This window comes from Manihot esculenta, chromosome 1 (assembly GCF_001659605.2).
Source record: "Manihot esculenta cultivar AM560-2 chromosome 1, M.esculenta_v8, whole genome shotgun sequence".
Classification (NCBI taxonomy): domain Eukaryota; kingdom Viridiplantae; phylum Streptophyta; class Magnoliopsida; order Malpighiales; family Euphorbiaceae; genus Manihot; species Manihot esculenta.
The window spans coordinates 1,671,821-1,689,176 of NC_035161.2; the positions used below are offsets into that span (position 1 = coordinate 1,671,821).

Below are 17,356 nucleotides of genomic sequence, written 5' to 3' on the forward strand. Positions count from 1 at the left end.
CTACTAAAATATTTTTATTTTTTATTCTGATCAATAAAATAATTTTTCGTTCAATTCTATTTCTTTTTACAGTTAAAAATATATCAAAAACCAAAAAAACCTTTATCCGCTTCACAGGAGAGAACCACCGCGTACGTGAATTTTCCACACATGGCTTGTCTAGATTTAAGTAGAGCAGTCTCCCAGTGTTTAGAGGTAGGATAGGCGAGCAGAGCACGTGATTTGGAATCTGTGTGGTAAAAGAAGAGATCAGATCTCAGACATAGCTAGCTATAAAGAAAGAAATAAAAATATAAATATAAATTCTTTGCAGGCTTTTCGTTCTGACTTCGGCCATGTGATGGAAGTTATCTAGTGGGGAAACTTGTCCTACTTTTTGCTCTTGTTTTTCTTTTTCCAACACGCAATTGCATGTGGCTGTTTCGATAATGCTTTCAGCTCCCCACAGCCACAGGCCAATGTTTTTAACTTTTCATTTCAACTCTGTCTATATATATATATCTCATTATCCTAAAACACAGAAACAGAATTCAAATCATGGAGAAGCACCAGTTTCTCAAGTTGCTTGCCTTCACATCTCTAGCATTATCCTCTCTTCATTACGGTACTCAATTCACATCTCTCTATTCATTTTGAGTTCAAACCCTTAAATCTTTGTTCAATGTTGCAGGGCTGGGTGCAAAGTGTGGAAGCAATGGTCCAACGATTCAGCAGACTCAAGTGGGCTATGGCAATCCTCCAAAATATATAGTGGAAGTTTACAACAGATGCCCTATGTGCCCAGTTATCAACATTCACTTGAAATGTGGAAGTTTTCCTCAAGCTCTTGTTAGTCCAAGGCTTCTTAAAGTAGTAGCTTTTGATGACTGTGTTGTAAATGGAGGGTTGCCTTTGGCTCCTCTTCAGAAATTTTCCTTCAGTTACTCTCATTCCAAGTATTTGATGCCTCTAGCTACATGGTCCTTCCAGTGCGAGTGAAATTAATTGACAGTAATTCTCTTCATGGTTTTTCATTCACACTTTATCGAGATGGACATTGATCATAATTAAGGAGTCGTTTACATGTTAGATTCTTCCCTATGTAAAAGGAAGTTGTCGTTCTTATGACTATTGAAAATAAACACAATTATTGTGTAGGAGGTTATCCTGATTGACATGTCTGGCACAAGAATTCTGCATGAAAGATTACTACAGAATATGAGAAGACTCATATGTCGGTTGTTCAAGTGATGCTCATGCTTTAAACACTAAATTATGGGGAAAAAAAAATAGTTATCTAATTCATCAATGAATTCAAAACTGAATCTCATTTAATTTTTATATAAAGTTTTTCCACATATGCATAATTTCTGTATAATTTTTATATACAGGTTTCAGCTGAGTGAGTTACAGCTATTGTATTCTAGAATAAATAGTAACTATTCTTCTGCTGGAACGATTGAAAAACAAGCTTCAAATCCATATTGCTCATTATTCTCTACCTATTGGTGCTGCTAATCGTGCATAGAAGCACCAAGGACGTGCATGTAGTCATCGGTGATGAATAGAGATTAGTAGAAAGATAAGAATGGAGATCTCACTTTGAATCCTCTCTCTTTTTCTATCTCTCTCTCGGAAGAATGTAGATTCATCACATAGGGTTAGTCAATAATGGCTCTGAAAAAATGACATTGTTTTGGGCATGGCAGAGTCAGGAGCTTCTCTTTGATAAGGCACTAGCTTAGCGCGACATTAATAATTTACCAAAATTTTAGTATTTTCTGGTCGCCGGTACGGCACCTTCATCCCCTTCAAAATATTTTTCGGTCGCCGGTACGGCACGTGCCCCTGATTTTGAGCAGGGACCTTAAGAGATATAATGACTTGAAGGATAAAATCCTATTGACCAACCTTGCAACATAGGTTTTTACCTTGACCATCAAAATAGGGTTTGTGGTTTTTAAGGGGAAAATCAAATTGGTCAAAAGCTATTGTCAATTTATGCTTCACATAAGAAGATCTAACCACATGAACAAAAAAAAAAAAAAAAAAAAAAACTACAGCTACAAATTAAAATTACAACTCAACCATCGTTAAGCCAATAATTTGAATTCTCAACTTGCGAAATAAAATCACAATATAAAAACAATTAGCTGAAGGCATTGCTCCAACGACCGATGTTTTTTCTTTGTGAAAACTTATAACTAAAATTAAATTAAATCGCTAAAATAATTAAATTAAATCGATTTGATTTAATTAAAATTGATTAATACTCGTATTTATTTTGATGATTGAGAAACTTGTGTCTCATAATATAAAAATAATAGTTTAAGTGTTTAAATAAAATAGATTAAATATATTTTTTATTTTTTATTTTTATACAAAAAATCAGTTAATACTCTGACTTTTTAATTATTATCTTTTTACACCTAACTCTTATAAAAGTATAAATATTTAATCCATACATATGAACATGTTCTATGTACTTGAAATTTTTAAAGGCTAAATAGTTTTTTTTTTTTAGGGTTTAATAATTATATTTTTAAAAGCTAAATAGTTATTTTTTTTAGGATTTAATAATTATATTTTATAAAGTTAAAAGTTAAATAATTACACTTTTATAAAGTTTGAATGTCAAAACCTAACAAAGAAAATTTTATAGTGTGAATTGACATTTTGTATAAAGATTAAGGGGTGATTTATGTATTTGGCTAATAAAGTGACAGGTGAGAAACTCATCAAACTTTTTTGGCAAAAATATATGTTCAGCTAACCATTGTTAGTCATGCTTCAAAGTTTCCAACACTACAAAAATCTGTGGAATTGCAAACGGATTTTAATCCGAATTATGCTAACCAATTTTAAAATTTATGATAATTTTTAATATAAAAAATTATATAAAAATTCATCAAAATATTTAAAATTAGTTAATAATTCATTAATATTATTAATAAATTTCAAAATTTATTAATAATTTATAAATTTATAAAATAATTAATATTTAAATTTACATACGACTTAAAATCTATTAGTAAATTTATTGATATTTCAAATAAAATAATATTAAAATTAACTGAATTTTAAATCTGCCGGTAATTTTATTCATATATTATCAATGAATTTAAAAATTTATTATTAAATAAATAAATAATATTAAAATTTACCGATAAACAAAAACCGTTCATAATATTCTCACGTTTGTCTCGCATTATCCACTTACCAATATATTTACTAACAAATTTTAAATTTATTAGTAATTTTTTGAGTGAAATTTTTTTATAAATTTAATAATAAATCGTGAATTCGTTAGTTTATTATATTTATAAAAATAATAAAATTGATAGAGTGTATATTCTCTTAGGCATATTCTTTCCTGCAAGATTGGAGTTGATCAAACTGTCTTTTTATGCATGTAAATGTCAAGAATCAAGTTATGTGTTTTGCCAATAAAATAAAAAGCAAGAAACTCATCAAACTTTTATCGTGAGTCATGCATCAAGTTTCCGTAGAATTCAGTTGCAGATGCTTGGCCGCAGATGAGCATCTGCAACTGAAGCCAACGCCATAGAAAAGATTTGCGCATGTTTCGAAATTCGGGGTTTTTCTTCCACATTGTCTTTTCTTCCTAACATTTTACATGGAAAAGGCCCACCCACTCAACATTTTGCCCAAATCAGTGACTGATTTAGATGACAAAACAAATCTTCAATCGTGATATGTACATAACTTGTTAAATCTCATCTTCACCAAAGCGTACGAAGTTATAATGTTGAATCAGATGGTAAATAGTACATTTTAGAACAATTTATATTTTCCCTTGGATATCGAGCCTTTCTTAACATAAAAGATGAACCCATAGAAAGCAGTAGCAATTAAGCTTCTTTGCTGATCAGCCGAGTTCCACTCTTAGAGAGTAGCAGGTCTTTCATTTCTCTGTAACTCTTAAGCTCTTCTAATGCATCTGCTGTTTTCCGAGGCATAAAGAACTCAGAGGCAGTTGCAATTCCTTCATCTCCGTCAGTCCTCAAAGACTTGGATGAATAACAACTTGGATCTTGTCGTAGAGGAGGCGCTGTCCTCAGCATGCGCACGAGAACACCAACAGCAGCATCTTGAGATTTTTTCCCCATTAGTAATGAATGTGGAGTAGACTCTAAATTCTTTTTCCCATCAAGGTTCTGACTGCACATCCAAAATAAAAATGGCAAAAGAAGGTCAAGTAGCAGAAGAATAAGAAATGTTGCATGTAACATTTAAGGAAATACACAGCATGATTAACAGGTGAACTCGAATATTATGGGTGAAATGCACACAAGTATACAGCTTAAGTTGGTTGAACTGAAAAGGCATGGAAAATAATACTTTACATTCGACAGCAGTTCTCCATGCCCAAGAAAGACTATCAAAAGATTTGGACCATTTGGTTAAGCAACACCAGTATTAACCTTCCAAAACTAGAATTCTACCACTGCACTTTGCCACTTCAGAAACATTCTGCAATTGGCGTAAGCACCTACAAAGTAAACCTAAATAGAATCCAGAAACAATGGCTGTAAGCTGCGCAGGTTAAGAAAGCCTAATTAGTGGGGATAGGCGAAGGTTCCTAATTACTTGAACTGATGCACTTTGTGGCAACTGAAATCACAAAAACAGAGAAAATGTTCAATAGGATCTATATCCATGACTTTCAGTTGATGTTCATTTGGAATTTGCCAACAATTAAACAGCCATATTTATCTTAACATCACAGGTTAAAGATAATATGATAGACCTAAGCCAGGAAATCCTATAAAGTAATATTGCCCTCAAGTGTCTTCACATAAGCAAACATAATTGCAAATGAAATGCATCAAGTACCATGTTTTGGACATTCCCTCTTGCCCAATGCTTTGCTTCTTGACCCAACTTCAAGTACCAATAGGTATCATGTAGTTTGAAAAACAAGCAATCTTGCCTGATTCCAGCATAATACTCAATTGTTAGAATTGATGAGATTCCATTAATTTATGTCAATTCCTATTTAGTATAGAATTTATATTCCTAAATGTCTATTCCTATTTAGTATAGAATTTATATTCCTAAATAGGTAGAATAATTTATGTCTATTCCTATTTAGATGATTTGATATATTTCTATTTAACCGAAGAATCCCTAAATTTATGTATATGCCATATATAATTTGGGTCTTCAATTATAGATAGGCAAACCTTTGTAATTTGAGATACAAAATATAATTAAATAAAGATATGCCCCTTTGAGGTTTTGTATCCTGGATGTAGGCTATCATAACTGAACCACATAAATCTTCTCATATTATTTTCTTATTCCTCCTTTATTATTCTAAATTTAACATAGTATTAAATATTGGTACTGTCACCGCCAAAGTTCACAGCTAAATTTCTATGTTTGATGGGCGTAATCTATACAACCCTACGAGTTGTTTTGCATTGATGTTTCCTTGCCAAAATTACCTTGGAAATGCAATTTGCATTGATGTTTCTTTGCCCACATTGTTTTGGAGAGGAATTTTGTCTTGATGTTTCCTCATTGACATCTCCATCGGAGAGGAAAGTGCAATTCTAAAGGTTGTTTCATGTTTTGGTGCTCTCTGTGGGTGTTTCCAAATCTACTTATAAGCTGTTAGTTGTAAGTTGCTGAAACAAAGTTTTTGATTTCTACAAAGAATGTTATCAAGAGGAAGTGTTGGGATTGATGGGATTCCATGTTACAACTAAGGGGAAGTGTTAAGAAGTTATTCCTACTTAGTGTAGGATTTATATTCTTAATAGTGAGAATAACTTATGTCTATAATTGTTATTTAGGAAGATTTAATATATTCATATTTAGTTGGAGAATCACTTAATCGATGGCATCATACCATATATGTCTTGGGCTTTTCCATTCTAAATAGACAAGTCTTTGTATTATGAGATATAAAATAATTACATAAAAATATAATCATTTGAGGCTTTGTGTCCATGGATATAGACTCTCATAGCCGAATCACGTAAATCTTTCCATGTTATTTCTTTTTTCTTTTTTGTTATTCTAACTTTAACAACAATATTCTCCATTATAAACAGATGTTAGCATTTTCCATAAAAATTGAAATTTTGAGTTTTCTTAGAAAATGTAAAATGAAAAATAGATAATTATTTTTCACACATAAACAAGCCCCAAGGTATTAATGTATTATAGTAATTAACACCTCATTGTCTACATAGAGATACCATCCTTGATACTGTTCATAGTTACTATCTGCATGACCTAAAAACCCTAGTTTTCATCCCCTTTTTATTTCCAAAATAAACCCACATGTACATAAAATTATTATCAAAGGACACAATAGCTTTCTTTAGAACTCCATCATAAGGTACTTCAATGAACAAAGATGAGCAATATAGTGACAATTATTCACATAACCTTTGCATCGAACAATTATGATATTAAAAAGATAACAAAAAAATCAACAATTAAGAAAAAGACAAAATTGACAGGAAAGCAACATAACCTGTCTGGACATCTTGCACTTAAAGCAGGTAATGAAGGCATTGAAAGAAGACTCGGGGGGAAAAAAAGTGAAGAAAGAATCACTAAAGAAAAATTTTGCAAGTTTAATTAGTCAGTATGCTATGCTTGGAAAACAATGATGGAAATACAACTTGATCTTTCAGTATTTCCTTCTCTTTTATCATTCATAGATATAGATGATACACGATTCACTCTAAAATGAACTCTATCCTCTTTAAATAAAAAAAGTGAAAAAGATCTAGTATCAATCCATCCATGGATGGTAAAATAATAATAACAATAATAATGATAATAATGAAGTCATGAATCTCAAAGCCATTCTATATTCGATATGACTAAAGAAAATTTGGAATCAGAACAAGATTTCCTTACTTGAAATTTGATTTCCATTTGGAAATAATTGACAATTGGAAAGGTCTATCAACTCATGATACTAATTCTAAATTTGAAAGTGATGGCAAAAATCTCAGCCATGAAGAATGTATAAGAGCAAACAAAAGGTTTGATAAAAATGTTGTAGTAAGGCAAAACACCATTGATTTAGTGGTTATAACAAATAATTAGACTATTGGTTCACCGCCCAACAACTAATGGTTACTCATCAAAAGATTAACCTAATGTGCACAAACAATGTGACAAGGACACAAAACATATACTTGATATTTTTAAAGATATTTTTGAATAATTTGAGTTGGTAGAAATGATTTCAAATACAATGATATACTGAAAGTGTAAGAAATTTGAATGGTGAACAACAAATAAAAGATAGCATACTCATGGTAGTACAGTGATTTCTTGAAAAGTGAGAAGGCATGAACCAATAGACAATAAGACTTTTCTTTTAACTTCAAGATATCTTCCTTGAGAATATCCCTTGTAACTTGCTTTTTGCCCCCTCTCTGCTGTCCATCTTTTCGTACAAAGGAGAATTATGTCTTAGACCTATGACTTTTTTCCCAAATCCCAACCACCTGAGCTTAGCCCAGGCGATAGAACTTATCCATGTTTAATAATAACACAAGAGCAAGAATATAAGCAATAAACTGAAAAAGAAACATGAAATCGACACAGCAGGGAAGATCATAAAGGAAATGCCTTGAATATATGGACATCAAAACCAACACTGTGCACTCTGTCAATAAATGACAGCACATGTAGTTGGACAAACAAGTTATACCTGCATTGTCACACAGAAATGAGGAAAACTGAAGTACCTATTAGGTGAATCTGAAATATCAACATCATCAACATCAAAAGGACATGAGAAGTCACAATCTTCTAAGTCATCCTGGAAAGATAATCTGCTAGAACTTCTAGAAATTCCAATACGTGGTGAACCACTAGAAGATAGCAGTCCTGACAAGCGCCCAGAATCATCTTTGCTATCTTTGAGAATCTAAAGATAATAAAATTCAGACCTTATCAACAAGCAATATGAGATAGATGAAGTTTAATGAGTAGAAATGTAAAGCCCATCAAAAAGCACTAAAGCAGGATGGGAAGCAAAGGCTACCTTATGACCAGAATAATGATTTACTAAGCCAGGGTTTGACTCTCCGCCTCCGGTCCTTAAAGATTCTGATTTCCTGATTGACCGGATTCCAGATGGAGACTCCTGTGATGAAGTATCATATCTTGTGCTTTTGGGAGATAAAGGTGGAAGTGAATTTTTATTTGGATCAGAAAAATTTGGAGAAAGGTATTTAGCACTTCTGCCTGTCAATGGAAGAGGGATAGTTACAGGGGCAGTTTCTGAAGTAAAAAGAGTTTGCAGAGGACTAGCACCGGGGAAGTATGTTGGAGTGGAAGGAGACACAGATGGCGAGAACGGAGGTGAAAGCTGATACTCATCAATACCAGTATTTTTTGAATGAGTTGTTGGTCTATAGCTTTGTAATCTATTACCATAAGAATCTGCTGGAGTATATGAGAAATCATATGGCATGGGAGATGTTGGGTAGGCAGGAGGAGATCCACCAAAAGTTTGGTTGGCCATAAAAGGGGGAGGTCTATGAAAGCCACTTGTCCAGCTATGTGGGCGTTGAAAAGGAGTAGAAGTAGGTGGACGTATTCCCCTCAGTGGAAAGGATGTAGCACCAACTCCCCTCTCTGAAGAAGGAAAAGACCTCAAAGGGTCAGTTGTAGGGCTACCAACATAATCTGTTATAATCTTTGGTGGGAATGTTGCCAAAGGCTCCAGGTTAAAATCAGAAAGTGATGGACGATAATTCACTGATAAAGAAAGATGGCCAAAAAGGGCCTCTACAGGCATAAAACTATATTCTTTCATCATTTCCTCCTCTGACCTAGAAAATGGTTCACAAAATGAAGAAACCTTGTATATGATATCAAAATTATAAGTCTGACTATATGAGCTTAGCTGCCGAAAGATCCGATAAGCTGGGAGAAGCCTCATTTGCGAATAAAGAGAACGTAGAAGTATGATTGACTTCTTATATATCTTCTTGTAAGAGGCAGAACTTTCCCCTGTTTGTGGAGACATAACCCGCTGGGTCTTATACTGAACTACCCACCTCTCTATTACTGTCTCAATGGGTCTCCTCTCAGCCACAGAAGAGTATAGATTGTCCACTAAAGAAGAAGTAGTCCCCTCACGAACAAGTATTATGTCAATTATCATTGGGTCCATTACATTTCTTTGCCAAAAATTCAAGTTATCTAATGCAGCAGGACGATCTCCTAGAACTAAATTGAACCATCTGTCACTCTTTCTCACCCGAGAACCGGATTGAAAGTCATCATTACGATCATGTGGGTGAAGAGAGGGAATTCTAGAGTCCAAAATAATATGCAAGCTCTTCAACAGGAACTGGGAAATAATTTGTTCCAATTTTCCAGATTCGGTATGAGAGTTACTGTGCGAATCCATGGTTTATTACAGAGAAGACGTCTGAAGCTACAAATTCTGGTCCATCAAAGATAAGCAGCTCTCTTCCTAGGGTCAGTTATAAACCAAGTGATGAATCTTGATAGATTCTTCGCCTGGAAAAGCAAATACAGATGTGGCAAATGAACAAAAGGCCAAGCCATAAAACAGGCAAACAGCAGAAGCTCCTGTTAATCAATCTACAAAATGGGGATCGTGTAGCAGGCCCTGAAATGTAAAAACCTAATGAAAGACCAAAATAAACAATTACCAGATCGAGAAATCAAGGCTTAAGGGGCATTAAATGATCCAAAGGACAAGCACCCACAACGTGAATTCTGGAATCAAAAGCATAAAACCCAAATCAATAAGTCAGATATCAACCAAATGGATTTGAAATCATCAGAACAGACTATAATTTATCATGAAAAGAAAAGAAAAGAAAAATATATCATTTGGCGCTCCATAATATAAAATAGAAAAAAGAACCAGAAAACTTACAAAAAAGAAGAAACGACCGACGCTACTGAATTCAGGAGTTTGCAATTGCAAGCAAAGCGAAAGATAGACGTAAAAAGCACATCATCAACTACAGCTACAGGATAGAGGTGGAGCACAAAGAGACTCTCTGTCTCTAATTTTTTGTGCAGCAGAGGCGGCCGAGGGAAGCAGCAGTAGAATGAAGGGGTTTCCGTCCAGTTTTAGCATCAAACAGTAACAGCAAATCACTCCTCCATTCTTCTTCCATTGATCTCAGACCTAACCCTCCTCTGTGTCTCTCTCTCTCCTATAATTGCAAGATTAGTTCGTGTAAGAAAACATAAGCCTTGCTACAGATCCATATCATAATGTCAATATTTTATAAGCATCGTATATCACAAGTCAATTCATTGGCGACATTAACATCCTCTTTGTTGTTGTCCTCCACAAGACGGGTTCTGTTGGGTTGGGCCTTAATTAGCTGTCGTCATAGATCTCATATTACCTTTGCTCTGATGCATTATTTGCTCCATAAATTAAAAAAATAAAAAAAATTATATTGAAAATAATTTAAATAAATTTTTATAGATTCATATAAAAATTTTTATTTTAAATAAAAATTTTTAAATTAAAAAATTTAAACTCTTTCATTTTAAATAAAATAATCATTATAAACATGTAGATGTGATCCTGTAATGTAAGTGCGACTTTTTTCTGTGTGTCTCTCTTGTATTGTAAGTGTGACCCTTATATATTTCGAAAACTCAAATATTACATGTATGTTAGAATAATATAACCGCTCGAATGGTAAAATTTAGAGTAATTGCACTATGTAATACCGTAGATTATTTATCACATTAAATATCCTTATAATCTCTTTTATGTCTACAATTATATTTTATCTATAGATAAATATAATTGACCGATCAATGAATATAAAACTAATGTGATACTTTCATATGATCTTCCTCATATCTCGATACTCTCAATCTTAATTCAATTTGTTTTTCTAAAAACATCTCGTCAGATTGTATTATTCATAATCATATGATAATATCCTAAAATAGCAAATATTAAATTAAGTTTCAAGTAATAAATCAGAATCCTAAGGGTATTAGTAAGATTATTTATAATCTTTAAGACCTCACACATTAACAAGCAGAAATTAACGCTTGTACTCCCATCATTAGTCACAAGCACATATGGTATAAATCACATACTACGATTTCTTTTCATTTGTAACGGAGCGTATGTCTCTATTTAAAATATCGTACAGATGATAATTTAAGCATACTTAATATTCAAATTTGAGTTCTCTAAGCTACTTATTTTAAAATAGAACTTCATTTGACAGATAATGTGACTTATTTATATAAAATTATTGTAAAATACAATAATCACCCACTATTATTCTCAATTTCTTTGAAATGATATTTCATATTATAAGTTTTTGAGCTCTCAATTTTATCCACAAATAAAATAAAATTTATAATTGTCTTGTATTTTGTTACCTCACTAGATAATAAAACCAATGCTGTGTGAGGAGGCATTTGTTATCTATCTGATATACTTCTCATAATTGTATTCCTAATATAAAATAGTATGTATGAATTGCACAATTGCAATAATAATTTAAATACATCAACTCATTATCTTATCCTCTACGCTAACTCAATTACTTCACAAGTCTGTACAAAATATTTTTCATATTAGTCTTTATTAGTTAGCTCAAAAAGTCACTACGTAGAAAAGACTTTTATTTTATGTGTATTTATATCTCTAATATAGTAAATGATAACTTCTTATTTCTTAAGAAGATATATCTTAAAATAGATTTAGGCTCATCTAAATCTTCTCTCCTTTTTGAAAGAGCTTGACTTGAAGAGAATTTATTGATTATTAACAGCGTATTATACATGTATTTATAGGGCTACAATGACTGGAAGTAATCTCCAACAATACGGTTTCTAGAGGCTAACTATATACAGCTGTATAAGATAACAAACGTAGTTGTAACTAACTCTTATGCTTATCATCCTTATCAGGCCCCCTCAATTCAAGCGTTCGTGGGAAAGCTTGGATTGTTAAAAGACGCATAAGAGTTTGATGTCGATCTTTAGACAATGGCTTTGTTAAGATATCAGCAATCTGATCTTTAGAGCATATGAATTGAACTTTAACCTCATGTTTGTGTACTTTGTCGCGAACGAAATGGAAATCGACCTCCAAATGCTTGGACCGAGCATGAAAAACTGGATTCACAGAAAGATATGTCGCACCAATGTTATCACACCATAAATTTGGGATAGTGGAGGAGGAAAACTTAATATCTTGTAAGAGAGACTGAATCCAGGTCAATTCAGTAACTGCAAGACCGATGGCACGATACTCTGCTTCTGTAGATGATCAATAGTGCCATCAGATTTATATTTAATTCTGAAAACCCACTTACATCCCACAATATTCTGAGCGTGAGTCTGCGGAACCAATTCCCAAGTACCAGTTTGTAATAAGGCATTAAGTTCCTGTATCATGGCCTCTCGCCATTGTGGAGTTTTAATGGCTTGACTGTATGATGTTGGAACAAAATCTGCAACACTAGCAAACCGTGACTGAGGGGACCAAGGGCGGAGCGGCTTAAGACTGCCAGTTTGTTGCCGTGTGATCATTGAATGAGTTTTAACGACTACTGGAGATGGAACTAGTGCTTGTGCATTAAAATCAGGTACTGAAACTCGAAGAGGACTGGGAGAACTCAAGTTAGGGGATACGGTGCGTTCTGATGAGGGGGAATTAATCGGTTCGGTTTGGCGTAAACTGATTAATTCGGCTTGATTAGTGTTGAGAGGAACACCTTGCGTTGAGCCGGTTTGAGTTGATGGGGAGCCAATCTGATTTGCGTTTAATGAAACGCTGCGTTGAGAAGTAAGGCTCGTTATTTCTTCATGCTGCTGGTTTAAATCAGTTTGTTCTTCATTTGTTTGTGAAGAATTTTGCACAAATGGTTGAGCAGTATGGGGTGAGGCACCAAGAATCCCAGATTGTGTATGATGGAAAACTGGTACTGGTGGTAATGGCACTGAGGTCGGAGTTGCTGCTGGAGTAGACATAGCCGAATTATCATTTAACTTCTTGAATGGAAACTCCTGCTCAAAAAATAAAACATGGCGTGAGATAAAGATTTTACCGGAAGAAAAATCTAAACAGGTATACCCTTTATGAAGTTTGCTGTATCCCAGAAAAACACAAGAAGAAGATTTTGGTGCTAATTTGTGAGGAGAGCAGGGTTTCAACCAAGGGTAACACAATGAACCAAAGACTCTCATCTCATCATAATTGGGTAACTCCTTGAATAATGCTTCATACGGTGTTTTACCATTTAATAATGATGATGGTAACCTATTGATAGTGTACATGGCAGAACTAAAGGCATATGTCCAATATTCATAAGGTACTGCAGCATGATTTAACAGTGATCGTCCAAGTTCAACGACGTGTCTGTGTTTGCGTTCAGCACAACCGTTTTGCTCAGGAGTGTAAGGGCAAGACACTCGTTGAGTGATTCCATTTTGTCTCAAATAACTAGTTAAGGATTGAAACTCCCCTCCCCAGTCAGATTGAAAGTTTTTAATGGGAAGACCAAAATATTTTTCAACAAGTGTGCGAAACTGAATAAAAATAGGAAGAACATCAGATTTTTGTTTTAGAAAATAAAGCCAACTATATTTACTATAATGATCATAAAAGATCACATAGTATCGGTAACCATCAAGGGAAACAAAAGGAGCAGGACCCCAAACATCTGAGCAAAGTAATTCGAGAGGTTGTTTCACACAATAATTTGATTCAGAAAAAGGCAGTTTATGTGATTTACTCACATTACAAGCATGACAAAAAGTAAACTGTTTATTGGAATCAAAAGATATATTATTCTTCCTAAGAATATCATAAACAAGTCTGATGTTTGCGTGACCCAATCTCTCATGCCACAAGGAAACAGTTGTAGGAAAAGCTTTAGGTTGAAATGATCGAACTTGTTGGTTTGGAAAAGGGTAGAGCCCATTCCTATTCAGGCCTTGGTAGAGCACCTGCCTCGTGGGGATATCCTTCACAAAATATTGGTCAGGGAAAAACTCAATAGAAGCATTATTATGTGAGGTGAAAGCAGAAACGGATATCAGATCATTAGTAATGGAAGGAGAATAAAGAATATCTTTAAAATGAAAATCACGACCATTAATGGAAGTAACTGAAGACCCACGAGAAGAGATTGAAAGCTTTTTACCATCATCAATTTGCAGAGTAGTGCCATCAGTGACTGGGGTAGAACGAGCAATAGTTTCCGGATTGGAAGTTAAATGATAATTCACGCCGGAGTCCACCAACTAAGCTGCTGACATATCAGGTGCAGTTTTTGCCACATTCGCCTAAGGATTAGGTTTTGCTGAAGGACACTGTCGAGAGACATGGCCTATTCCATTGCAATTAAAACAGACCACCGGAGATGAAGAAGACCCTCGGCCAGAAGTAGAATTATTGTTCCAGTATCCTCCTCGACCAGAATGATTGCCACGACCTCTTGAATTTCTTCCACGACCTCTACTGCCTCGTCCAGTACTAACATAATGAGCAGTGGGTGATATTGTTGCAGCAGCATTTACAATTAAGGAATCAACCTTAAGTTGTGTCTCTTCACTAAGCAATAATGCATACAATTCATCAAAAGATATTTTCTGATTACGTGCCTCAATTGCACGAGTGAAAGGGCGATACTCCGATCCTAGCCCTTGGAGAACATCACAGACCAAATTATCTTCCGTAATTGAGCCGTCTTCTAGCGCACAGAGTTGATCAAAATAGGATTTTGCTTTGCGCATGTAATCGTCAACGGAATCAGTACCTTTAGTTAAATACTTCAATTGTTTTCTCTAACTCACCCCAAAAGCTAGCTCAAGGAGGAGGATTGCCTATGGCTCATATAAGGGGCACATTACCCCTTTCCACAACCGATGTGGGATTCATCGCACCCCTCACGCCCAGAATTCCTACTGGTGCATGGCATATTTATGGGGCGCCCAACATCGGATGGGGAGACTCTGATACCATTGAAAAATTGATTCAGTGACAGAACAATTTATCCAGCTGCGAACAATTTGGTCTTGACAAAACCAATCAGCATGAGCAGGATTAATTTCTCCAGTTGACAAGAGTTCTGATGGTGCCGAACCAGTGCCGTCAATATGAGAGGCCAACCGGTATCCATGAAGGAGAGGCATTATTTGTGCATGCCATAACAAGTAATTGGCAGAGGTGAGTTTGATGGGCAAAAATTGGGTAACATTGGGAATAGACATGGTAGAAAAAGAAGAGGAGGAGAGAGCAGCAGAGGTAGAGGAAATTAAGGCAGTTTCAGTGGTCATGATGTAAGAATCAAAAGTAGAAAACGAGAAGAGAAAATTTGATGTTAAGCCGTGCAAAGCTCTGATACCATGAAAGAGCTTGACTTGAAGAGAATTTATTGATTATTAACAGCGTATTATACATGTATTTATAGGGCTACAATGACTGGAAGTAATCTCCAACAATACGGTTTCTAGAGGCTAACTATGTACAGCTGTATAAGATAACAAACGTAGTTGTAACTAACTCTTATGCTTATCATCCTTATCACATTTTACATCTCTATAGTCTTCCACTTGTAGACTATTTCCTTCATAACATCATGAATAATCTAATATATGTCTAAGATATCTCTATATCCAATTCACGATGTAACACCCGGCTAGACTCCGGTATCGGAATTCCTACCGTCCGGTGGAATTTGGATGTCGAAAACCTCTAGAAGGGTAAAAGCATGTTTTTATAAAATGTTTTCATGTTTTTAATGTTTTAAGTATGAAATTTAATGAGTTTTTACATGAAAAATCTTTGGAGGAAAACCCAAGTTCGGCCGCCGAACCTTATGTTCGGCCGCCGAACATTGCATGGATGCGGAGGCACATTAGGCCCCCGAACGTGGCCTGGCCAGCCACTATAAAAGGGTCCCTTAGCCGAAAACGGGCGAGCTTTTTCTCCCCATTTCGGCCAAGGTGAGCTCTCCGCCATCTTTCATCAATCTTGAGATTTTCCTTCCTTTTTCCATGATTTTTACAAGTTTATAACATTTGTTTTGAAGATTTACAAGTTTTAAGCACGTTTTGGAACTTTGAGGTTCAAGGAGCTCAATCCTCCCATCTTCGAGTCAAGGTCGTTTTCCTCTCGTTTCTTCAAGAGGTAAGGGTCGATCTTGAACTCTTTTTATATTTTAAACAAGCTTTGAGTAAGATCTATGGGGTAGAATGCATGTTTAGTTCATGGTTAGGTTTATGGGTGTATGTTGTGATTTTGAACAATGTAGCTTGATTGTGTGTGATTGAAGTGTTGTAGATGGGGTATATGCATGTTTGAGGCCCCTAGGAACTTGTATGCATGCTTTGGTTGAAAAAATATGCATGTTGGGAAGGTTTGGAGGCGAAATGTGCAAAGGGAGCCAAGTTTCTGCCCTTTGGCAGAAACCAGGTTCGGCAGCCGAAGGTACTTTCGGCCGCCGAACATGGCTGGGGAGGCAGGCCTTTCGGCTGCTGAAGTTGCCCCCGAACAGAGACTTTCGTCTCTGTCTGGCACTTTCGGCCGCCGAAGGTGCCGCCGAACCTACCTGAGTTTCGTCTCTGTCTTGGACTTTCGGCCGCCGAAGGTGCCGCCGAAAGTGCCCTGTTCAGTCATTCCATGCATATTTTCATGTGATGTTTTCATGATATTTTAGGGGGGTTTTGGGGGATATATTAGAGTTATGTTTATGTATGTTTGGTCCCTCATTGGAGTCCACCTGTGTAGGTTCGGACCCGAGGAACAAGGACCCCAGCAGTGAGCCAGCTGCTACAGAGTTTGTCAAAGTCAGCCAGAGGTGAGTGGAACTAAACTTAATCTTTTAAATTAAGAAATTAAATGTTTTTATCATGCTTCATGCATCATGATTATACTATAGGATGTTTGCATTAGAATTCACGAATATGCCGCATTGCATTGTTGTGATAGATGATAGTGGATGGACATTAGGATGATTCATTAGCCTCTGAATACGAAGTCCTGTGGTGCCCATAATAGGGCCGGGCAATAGCTCCGAGTTACAAAGTCCTGTGGTGCCCATAATAGGGCCGGGCAATACGAAGTCCTGTGGTGCCCATAATAGGGCCGGGCATGGAGCTGAGGGATTTTTTTGAATCAGTCCATCCGTGGTGTGATTTGTTTGTGCAGTGACGCATTCCATGACAACACGTTTTAAATATTCTTTTTATAGTTCTACTCACTGGGCATCTAGCTCACCCCTCTCCCCTAACCCCCAGGCTTGCAGGTACGGGATAGATAGAGAAGACTAGAAGAGAAAAAGTCATATGTATGTAATAGTTAGATTGTGGACATGACAGTTGTATTATGATGAAA

The 17,356-nt window shown here is 35.4% G+C and overlaps 2 protein-coding genes across 5 annotated transcripts; one reads left to right on the forward strand and one right to left on the reverse strand.

Annotated features, from left to right (window-relative positions):
• The first annotated feature begins 471 nt into the window (after nt 1-471).
• LOC122721774 (uncharacterized protein At1g05835) lies at nt 472-1,152 on the forward strand. The gene is made up of 2 exons (XM_043950660.1): nt 472-604; nt 671-1,152. Exons 1-2 carry the CDS (start codon nt 538-540, stop codon nt 976-978), a joined length of 375 nt encoding a protein of 124 aa, XP_043806595.1. The 5' UTR covers nt 472-537; the 3' UTR covers nt 979-1,152.
• A 2,529-nt stretch (nt 1,153-3,681) lies between these two features.
• Nucleotides 3,682-10,252, reverse strand: LOC110624029 (autophagy-related protein 13a). Of its 4 annotated transcripts, none has more exons than XM_043950855.1 (5): nt 9,899-10,252; nt 9,669-9,735; nt 8,024-9,513; nt 7,688-7,906; nt 3,682-4,161 (listed from the first exon to the last, which is right to left on the reverse strand). In XM_043950855.1, the coding sequence occupies exons 3-5, from the start codon at nt 9,398-9,400 to the stop codon at nt 4,150-4,152; spliced, it is 1,608 nt and encodes a 535-aa protein (XP_043806790.1). In that variant the 5' UTR covers nt 9,401-9,513; nt 9,669-9,735; nt 9,899-10,252; the 3' UTR covers nt 3,682-4,149. The 4 variants fall into 4 exon arrangements, with proteins under 4 accessions (XP_043806790.1, XP_021624776.2, XP_021624783.2 ...); XM_021769084.2 differs by having other exon boundaries at nt 7,725-7,906; nt 9,899-10,251; XM_021769091.2 differs by lacking the exon at nt 9,669-9,735 and having other exon boundaries at nt 7,725-7,906; nt 8,024-9,625; nt 9,899-10,251.
• Nucleotides 10,253-17,356: the final 7,104 nt, after the last annotated feature.

Coding starts and splice junctions, on each gene's coding strand:
- LOC122721774 (XM_043950660.1), top strand. CDS start 538: ATGGAGAAGCACCAGTTTCTCAAGTTGCTTGCCTTCACATCTCTAGCA. Junction 605..670: donor ATTATCCTCTCTTCATTACG/GTACTCAATTCA, acceptor TCAATGTTGCAG/GGCTGGGTGCAAAGTGTGGA.
- LOC110624029 (XM_021769091.2), bottom strand. CDS start 9,400: ATGGATTCGCACAGTAACTCTCATACCGAATCTGGAAAATTGGAACAA. Junction 7,907..8,023: donor ATCATTATTCTGGTCATAAG/GTAGCCTTTGCT, acceptor TATTATCTTTAG/ATTCTCAAAGATAGCAAAGA. Junction 4,162..7,724: donor ATTTCAGATTCACCTAATAG/GTACTTCAGTTT, acceptor TTGGATGTGCAG/TCAGAACCTTGATGGGAAAA.